Source organism: Solanum pennellii, chromosome 4, assembly GCF_001406875.1.
Source record: "Solanum pennellii chromosome 4, SPENNV200".
NCBI classification, from domain to species: domain Eukaryota; kingdom Viridiplantae; phylum Streptophyta; class Magnoliopsida; order Solanales; family Solanaceae; genus Solanum; species Solanum pennellii.
In genome coordinates, this window is record NC_028640.1 from 64,397,960 (window position 1) to 64,407,904 (window position 9,945).

At 33.4% G+C, this 9,945-nt stretch overlaps 2 protein-coding genes across 2 annotated transcripts; both read right to left on the bottom strand.

Annotated features, from left to right (window-relative positions):
* Positions 1 to 122: 122 nt before the first annotated feature.
* On the bottom strand, positions 123 to 611 carry LOC107016916. Its single transcript, XM_015217231.1, has 2 exons — positions 550 to 611; positions 123 to 471 (listed from the first exon to the last, which is right to left on the bottom strand). The coding sequence occupies exons 1-2, from the start codon at positions 609 to 611 to the stop codon at positions 123 to 125; spliced, it is 411 nt and encodes a 136-aa protein (XP_015072717.1).
* A 1,174-nt stretch (positions 612 to 1,785) lies between these two features.
* On the bottom strand, positions 1,786 to 9,711 carry LOC107018072 (photosynthetic NDH subunit of lumenal location 4, chloroplastic). The gene is made up of 7 exons (XM_015218436.2): positions 9,319 to 9,711; positions 6,932 to 7,024; positions 5,892 to 5,952; positions 5,726 to 5,794; positions 5,111 to 5,226; positions 2,097 to 2,169; positions 1,786 to 2,027 (listed from the first exon to the last, which is right to left on the bottom strand). The coding sequence occupies exons 1-5, from the start codon at positions 9,640 to 9,642 to the stop codon at positions 5,144 to 5,146; spliced, it is 630 nt and encodes a 209-aa protein (XP_015073922.1). The 5' UTR covers positions 9,643 to 9,711; the 3' UTR covers positions 1,786 to 2,027; positions 2,097 to 2,169; positions 5,111 to 5,143.
* Positions 9,712 to 9,945: the final 234 nt, after the last annotated feature.

Consider the following 9,945-nt stretch of genomic DNA (forward strand, 5'->3'; position numbering starts at 1 on the left):
TATATGCTCTTACTGCAGATTTCATTTGCATCTTATTCATAAATAACATACCTAGTTGCATATACAAATTAAATTAATCAACATGAAATAAATAAATAAATAAATAAACAATTATAAAATATTTAGTTTTCAACAATCGAACCTGATTGGATATGTTTAGGATTGTTTGAATTCCAAAGTGTCGTTCGAATGGAACCGTCATCTCTCGTGTAGATAAAATCTTCTGCATTTTCGTCAGTGTGATCTAAGTATGGAATCGCTGTAGAATGATAATTAATACTTTGATCTTCAACGGATGCATTAGGTGCATTATCCACATTATCATCATCGTCGTCATACATATCATCACTGTCTGTTAATTCATGCTCGGAAGGTTCATCATTGAGCAACTCACCAACTCGTTCATCACCCATAACATTATTATTTACAATTTGTGTACAATAATTCACTGCATTTTGAATTTCATCATACCTATAAAAATAATAATATAAATATATTACATATAAGAAAAATAGTTTTTAAGAAATAAGAAAACATTACTTTATTTACCTATTAGTTGAATTCGATGAGAAAAAATTCAAATGACTGAAATTTTGGCTAGACTCTCCCATAATATTCAAATGACTTTATTTATTTATGAAAGATTGTTGGTAGATTGAAATATGAAGGATAAGTCCAATTTATAACATTGAAAGAATATTAGTACTATTTTACATGTGAACACTTTGTCAACTATTTACAATAAAAACAAATTATTTACTATTCTCATGTGATCATCTTTAAAATTATATATATATATATATATATATATCATTTTGTTTTAAAAAAAACAAATTCAATAATTTTTCTACCTTTAATTTTTTATTTAAAAAAATTAATTATTTTTAAAATAATGTATATTTTCTTATAAGTTATATATTTAAATTTTAAAAAATATTATAAATTTTTTTTTATATAAAATCGCTGTTTTAACATTTTAAAAAAAAAAATTTAAAAAATAGCTTCCGTGATTTAATAAGAATTTTTTTTTTTATAAATCGCTGCACTGGCAGCGATATACCTTATTTTTTTAAAAAAAATATATAATTAAAAAATAATATGAAATCGCTGCCAAGGCAGCGATTTGTAAGAAGCAAAATTTTGAAATCGCTGCTTAGGCAGCGATTTCAATTTTTTAACAAAATCGCTGCCTCAGCAGCGATTTTACTTTTTCAGGTGAGGTAAGTCGCTGCGCCTGCAGCGATTTTACCGTTTTGGTTAATATAAAATTTTATATACCGTTTTAGAATTTTTGTTAAAATTTTTTACCCTTTAAGTTTTGGACTCCTTCTTATGAGGTATATCTTAGTAAAACATAATTATTTGTTTTTTAAAAATATGTATTTATTTTGAAATTTTAATAAGATAGATATTTTTGTTTAAAAAGTTAGTTTCACCTTTGATTCAAAAAGAGGTTAAACATTCTTGAAATATGTATTGTTCAAACTTAATAAATAGAAAACTAAACACAAATAACTTTATAACAAGAAGATATATTAACTTATTTTGTTGCGCTTTAAACATGTAAAGAAGATATATTAACTTTTTTTGTTGCGCGTAAATTACTTGTAGTTTTATCTAATGATAAGATATTGTTATATACAAATTTTTGTTTGTTTGTTCATTTTAAAATTACTTTAAAAAAATCGAGATGAGGCAAAACTAGCTCAGACAACATTATTATTGAAACAAAAAGGAAAAGAGGACAAATGGAATTGTCCAGACTCTTTTCGACTTCATGTTATATAGGTGAACGATGAACTTACATTTAATTTCAACGGTATTCGTCACAAAATATAGATAATATAACTATACACGATTTTCAAGTATCTGTCACAAAATATACATAAAATAATTATACAAGATTTTCAAGTATTTTGAACATAAACCTCTAGTTTGCATATACTCAAATCAAGTATAACAGTCAATTATACACAATGTTAGGAACTTAGATTACCAGCTCAAAAATGATCCCAGAAAGTTGGCACCTGCAAGCATTCCTCACCATTAGGTAAGTTGCATCTTGTATGGAAAAAAAAATCTGTTTCTTGACTTACTTTTATTCCCTCTAGAAAAATATTCTGTCACCTTTTGCTCTATATCTTCATTCAAACAAATTCTGGGTGGATCCTAATGTCAACACATCAACAATATGTCAGTATATTAAACAAGCCCAACATCATTGAAGAAATGAGAAGTCAATATTTTCTGCACAAGATCTTCAAGTATTAGTTATGCAACCTACAGCATATTGAAACTTCTTACCTTGTAAGCCCACAGATTTCAAGTAGCTCTAAACATATATATCATGCCAAATGAGAGGGAGCACACAGAAGGATGAGTGCTTACTATGACATTCAAATGAAAAATAATGTTCCTAACAGAGGGTAAGATATGAATACGTTTGCTTTACCAGAATATAGTTTCCTCACATGCTGCCATGATCTAACCAATTATGGTGCCAAAAGTTATGAAAACCAATCTCTCTATCTATAATCACTCTAGATTTTTATCACTATTATCATTGTAGGCAACAGTCACCATGATTTCCTATACATCCACAACATACAAAAAAAATTGGCATAGCAGAGTCCAATACTCGAAGAAATTCACCATAAAACTAAACTGGTGAATACTTGAAAGTGGCATCTCATGTTCACTAACAACGATGGTTATTTTTTTTATCATTAACTACAGTGGATATTGACATATTGTGGATGGGTCAGCTTTTCAACTAGAGGTGCTAGCTAGACCAGAGTGCAATAGAGTCAAGGCAGATTGTACGTCCAACCGATATCTCCTTTTGACATTTCCATAGGTGGTGGCATGATCTTTGAATACTAACTCTGGTGCGTGTTTCTCAACCTTTCTGGAGTCCACTGGGTTACGCCAACAAATGTAAAGTAAGTCCTATACAATTGGCAAAGCCAGAAAATGAAGAAAGACACAAAGAAGACTGGAAGACCATTCCATTTTGCATGATGTGGAGTATTCGTAGTAGTCCCACATTGTTTGTGGGGTGGGCAATTGGGCAATAGTCGCTTCATGAGCTAGCTTTTAGGGTTGATTTAGACCAAAGTCCATTTTCTTAAAATGTACCGGAGCTAGACAATCCCAAATCTTACTTTATTGATGTTGGGCCTCCATTTTATGTTGTCCATGCTCCAATCAGTAAGCCTGGGCATGCAGGGTCTGTAAGTAGTCCCAACAATGTTTGGGGATAGACAATTGAATCCTCACCTCATGAGCTAACTTTTGAGCCTGATGAGCTAACTTTTGAGGTTGAGTTTGGCCCAATGTCCATTCTCTTAACAAGTAATTGGATTGAGAAAAACTGCAAATGCTTCGAGGGGAAGGAGAAGAATTCTTCACTGTGGAAAAAAAGATTTATCCAGAGTTAAAAACAAATCGTGTACTGCTGATTTTGCTACTGATATGACTGTAAGCTGAACTTTTTGGAATGCTTTCAGCTTTTGAGGCATTCCTTAGAAATGGTTTACTTAGCTCAGTACTAGCTTGGTACTACTTTTATTCAAAAAATCTACCCTTTACTGATGAAAAAAGGATGTGGTAAACAGGAACAATAACAGGTTGGATTACCTTTATATTGAGCTTATTACAGACGACCTATCTAGAAAATTGTACTTATTCTATTTCTTTAAGAAGTGTCACAGACCCAGAGGGAGCGGGATTTTACTTTAGTGTCTTTCTTGAGCAAACATCACCGAAGCCAGCTAGAGTTCAGAAGATAGAATATTTATATCGAGTCATCCTGAGTTCATTTATTAGAATGAAACAAGAGACTGGGTAAACCTGGAATTCACTCATCAGTCTTTCTTTGACTTTCCTGATATCTGGTTGTATGGCATTTCCTGCTTAGAAAATGAAACACACTCCTTTTGTACAATGATGTAGGAGCTTTGTTCCGAAAGTTACAGGCATTACTCTCCTGGTGAATAACTATGTTGAATATCTAGTATTGTTGGAAACTCTCTCTAGGAACAGTAATTAAGAGAGCTATCAGTCTTCTAGTAATCGGAAACAGTAACTCATTCTTCCTTCTAATATTCTCTTTTCCATATGTGCAATTAACTTTTGCTTAATTCATCAATAATAAACATAATATGATAAGCCACTGGAAAAATCATGCACGGGAATCATTTAGCAATGACATGTTAGTAGATACAATTTTTTTTATGTCTCGTGAAGTTCCCCCGAAAAAAACGTTCAGTGCTACTTACTCTGTCCCAGACTCCCAGTTAATCAGCTACTTCTCCCCAACCCCTCTATTTTTTAAGACCTACTCTTTTTTCCCTTGTAACCAAGCTACTTGACCGTCTTTTGGAATGGAAATCCCTAATATGATAATTCTAACTAAAAATGTAAACATACAAATCCCACATATGTGCAAAGTAAAACAGGTTACAAGCCTAGATAAAGGAGATGTACAGAACGATGAAGGTTAGCGTAAATATAGTCAAACTAATTCGAGGACTCATAAAGTTAACCCAACTAGTTTAGGAATTAGGCGTAGTTCATATATATATATATATATATATATATATGCCTTTTATTTTTGTTAGTTTTTTTATTTTTTATGACAAGGGAAACCAGCAGAAATAGCTCGCAAACCACACAAGAGAGGTAACTCGCACCAGCCAAGCAAAGTGCGATGAGCTCGACCCAGAAGGCAAACCCATTGCTTTTGCTGCCAAGGGGTTTCAAACTTTAGACGTCCAACATGGAAGTCCCAAGCCCAAACTGCTGGGCCACCCCAAAGGGTGATGTTTCTTTTTTTTTTTTTTTGCAGATACAGACTAAACAACCACATGCTCAAATTCTTTTACAACTTTTAACTAGGTGTGATATTTTTTTGACACTCCACTATCTATGCATTTTAAGTTTTCAACTATCATCCTGAATCTCATATAGGCAAGTCTGATATAGTAACACTTACTAGGGACATCCAGATGGGAAAGGAGGGAGGGAGTACAAAAGCAAGTGTGACACCATGATATAACAAAACAAGCAAGGAAGAAAACCTTAATTACAAGGTGTCTTAGGAACTCACTAGTTGTGCTTGAGCTTCAGATTTCTCATCATATCACATTTTCCTGTTTCCCGAGTATAATTCAACGAATTTGATGTCATATACAAGTGTTGCATTTCCAGGAATATTGCAGTCTCCTATACAGATTAAAAAACATTATCTTTATTAATGTGTAAATAACTGCTATCGACTGAATATCTTCTTTTTATTTACAGAGATGGAAAAGGTTAGCTGAGTAACACAATGAAACTGGGTAGATGAGTCCTTCACAGCCTCCTAAGGCCAATGGTAGCCTAGACCATGTAAATGAGGAATATACATTGATTAAGATTATGAAGAGAAATTGCATATCTCTTCACATCCATCCTTCAGAATATAGTAAGCAAAGTTGTTTAAGACGCTACTTGCAATTAAGTGTTTTATATATTCCAATAAAAATGCAAGTTTTCTTCTCTAATAGTTTTGATACATTCTGATATCACCAGTTAACCAAAGAAAAAAAAATACAACTCGTTCCTGCTAGCTTGTTTCGAGAGAAAGAAATTAAAGAATAAGCCTTATCATCTGATGGTCGAGATGATATTTGACTCACAGAACCAAACAATATAATGCATTTAAAACGTATAACAAACACACCTGAAAAGCAGCCTGCTGGTTCTGGTCCATATGCCAAATGTGGAGGAATCTGAAGCTTACGTTTTCCACCTATGTATTAAAACTTCTAAAGTGAACTATACTGGGAATACTAAAAAGGAACACGCAAAAGATCCACAGAAGGCTCTAATTAGCTGTAAAATCTTACCAACTAGCATTGGTGGTACCCCTTCACCTCCCAAGATTCCCTGATCTAATCCCTTGATCACCTGTCAACAACATGCTCTGGAGTTCACAAATTGTAGATAAGATACTGCAAAAAATTAAACTATATTCTTCATTTAGTTTCTCGTTTATGTTTCTTATTCATGTATACCTTCTATTATGAGCCTCAGATAAGCTCTTGGATGCCATCTTGATTGCAATTTGAGGTGTAAATTGGTTATCAGCATATATATATATAAGAGATTCCATAACAGAAAAAAGTGATGGCTTACTGAAAGAACTGGTTATCATTACATTATTTCTGTCTTCCTTTAGTCAATAATCAAATGAGGTTGTTGACGCTACATGGAAATAGACTTATTCCATTCTACTCCATTTCAAATCCCAAAACATGGTTGTTTCCTTTCTGTGAGCTTCTCTTATTCTTCATTCCTTTTCCTTCTCTTTTGTGAGGATAAACAATTTTTTTTTTCTAGTTTTTGGTAAGCATGGATAAAAGATCTTGGTAGCAAAAATTATGAATTGATAGCACAGAGGATTAGGGAAGATGTTAATAGAGGGTAAGACTAGCCTAATAGAGCCGAAAAGTCTAGTGAAGTTGGACGATGGTAGTGCTTGACAGAGACTCGCTTTTGTAAAGTAAGATAACTACTTTCGACTTCAAGAATTTAAGGAAGTCAAGAAAACAGTGGAAATGAAAATTGATGATACAACATGTATGATGATGCCCTAACAGTTGCTAAATCCAATGACAGTGTCTTTTACATTGTTCTCTTCAAACTGCTAGCATATTTAGTTTTGTCAGTACATAGATATTCATCCAACTTCATACATTGTTTATGATGTTTTGATGCACATAGTGTATTGAACTAAAGATATATGAAAACCTTTTCAACTGTCTGTCTGATAGATAACTGGTCCTAATTTATAATCTGGGACAGACAAGCAGTGCCGAAGGTAATACAGATCAGATTACATACCACCAGTTACAATACCTCACATCGGACCCTAATGGTAACATACCTTGCCCATGCCGAGGCGCATGGTAAGGGCTCGACCACGTTTATAGCTGCTGTCAAAAACTATACCATCCCCAAACCTTGCAGTATAGTGAATCTGCATGAATAGGATACTCAACAAACCATTCTCAAGTTCAAGAGAAATTAGAGATATTAGATACACAAGACAAAAATTTATTTTCCTGTGTGACTAAAGAGGCAGTGGTATGTCCTCATGGGGAAAATAAAAGGCAAACAATGACCATTTCTTCTTTCTTCGCTCAATCACGTCTTTCAGCACAAAATACTAAAGATGCAATCCTCAATAACTTCAATTTATATTTCTCATTACTCTGCTCGATGAACAATAGAAGATAAAAAACAACTCTTTTTCCTTTTATCCGCCCGTGTATAGAATTTTTACACCATCAGTCTAATTTAACCTGTGATCACAGGTCAATTATCAATTTTACCAAGTTACTGGTTAATCTTCTTACAAAAATTTATATGCAATTACCTTATAGGTAACATGATAGGTTAAATATTTTTAACATCGTCAAAGCGTGGAACTTAACTCTTTTATTTTTATTTTCATTAATCCAGTCCCTTTTTTTCTTTTTGACTTTCAAAATGACATATCAACCACATAGTTTTGAATTTCATTTTCACGGTATCATGCCAGAGAAGAGAAACATATTTGTACATATAATTGTTTTCTTTTGTTATTCCAACAATAATACTACAACCTTAGAACCTCATAGAAGAAACTTGTTAGGATAATCAAGATACGAGTACGAGAAAATGACAAAAATGATCCCAAAATTGAGCTACATTAGCTAGGGAGAGTTATGTGAGCTAGAGAGCTACAAGCTATGCTAATATTATGAAATTTTGATTGATTAACAAATGAATAGCAAAACACAACAGACACATGCAAAAATCATATATCATAAATGACTCAAAAAAGGACTGGTCGTGATTATGACAAAGAACTATTGAAGAACCAGTTCCTTTATATGTCTACTACAATAGATGATATCAAGAGTATACTGCTAGGAGGGAAGGAACCAGGTCCTTCACAGTAGACTTGAAGAAGATAGTTGATCGAGGGCAAAGCAGATCCCAAGTGCGTAGAAGGATTCCTTAAGGAATTAGGATTCCGGATAATCCAATCAAGCAAGGAACAAGAAAAGAATATGGCAGCATTATCATATTTGGTACATGGGAAAAGCTTTGGAAATAGGAGCAAAACAGTCGTTGATGTGCGAAGGAAGAACCTAATCAAACTTGGATTAGAATATTGGATTCATGAACTAATCCTTGTTGGAAAAACAAGAAGCAGTCATCTATTCCTATATAAAGGGTCATGATGTTGTTGAAGAAGTGAGCTACAGTTAGGGAGAACGGTAGAAAGGGATAGGTGTACAGTGGTTAGCTCCTTGATTAGTTGTAACCTACAATTGTAACTCAAATTTGGTGGTAATTTGAGAGGGAAATTCTATGAGGTAGGCCTTACTCTTTTGCTCCTGGGAGAGGAGTTTTTTCATGAAAAAAATTCTTGTGTTGATTTACTTCATTCCGCATTTACTTCTTACATAGTTGCTGAAGAATCTAGTTTTTTCAATACATAGGTGGCATCATAAAATAACACCTTGTGTTTGAGGATAGGTTAAAATAGCTCCTTAAGTATGCACCTAACAATTTCGGTCCTTTAAGTTTGTCAAAAGTTTAACAGTCGGTTAGATTGATGGAACAACAACATTACCCAATGAATCCTACTAAGTGAGGTCTGAGGAGGATAGGATCTATGCAAATCTTATCACTATCCTGACGAGGTAGAGAGACTGTTTTCAAAAGACCCTCAGCTCAAGTGCATCAAATCCAAGTAAAAGAAGTAAAAAACGATGAAGAAGCATAGTCATTAATACGAAAAGCAGTGTAAAATCTACAAAAAGAAAAAAACAATAATAACAACAAAATAGTGTCATAATTGAAACACAATAAGCTACATAGAGACCAGAATTACAAGGGTACGAGTACTACGATAAGGCACTAACAAGCCTAAACCTACGCATGGCAAAACAACACTTCACCCATACAAATCTTCTACCCTAGTAGGCCCAAACTCCACGGTTATCAAGAAAACACAAATCTAACAGGTGGAGTTCCGAAATATTTGACGGACCAAAAGTGTTATATATAGATAAATAGGAATTGATTCATCATGAAAAAACAACAGACCGCAACATTCTCTGCACCACTGAACTCTTGAAAGCAAAATGTCAATTTTAAATTGTACAATAAACGAACTTTAGGAGAAATTGTACACCAATTCCAACAATATGCATCAACGCCAAACGGCAAACACACGAAAATGCTAGTGTTTAAGCTTCAATAGACATACACACTTACATTAACGAGCTTATTATATGGAGCCTCTTCACCAGACCCAACAGCAATGTCACAATACCCAAGTCCAGAACGGACAAAATTGAACTCACAAGTGGGTTCAGCAGTAGTGGCATAGTATTCAATTCTGGTAGCATCAGCATCTAAAGGTGCTGAAGCCACTATTGAAGCAGCCAAAATTCCAACACCCATTTGGAAAATTTGCTTCTTGTTGATAAAAGGAGTTGATTCATGTGAAGAAGAAGCCTTAAAAGTTGCTGCAATGGTGGGTTTTGGAGTGAAGGTTTGAAGCTTAGGTAATGTAAAGGATAGTGAAGAAACTGCCATTTCTTGCTTTTGATTGCTATCTAATTAATGTAGAACTTGTGGGCTGTATTTGGATATATGGGCAATGGTTTTTTTTTTTTTTTTTTGAGAACTAAAGGTGATCATACATATTTGGGGGCCATTTTGGCACAGATATGTTTTTTTTATAAGGATAAATTTTATAAATTACATGATTCTAATATAAAATTACAATTTTATCTCTTTTAAATTTAAAACTATATTAATTTCTTAAAAGAACACAAATCAAATATATTATATATAGTTTGTATACATTAAAGAGTATCTCGGATATGTTAAACATAA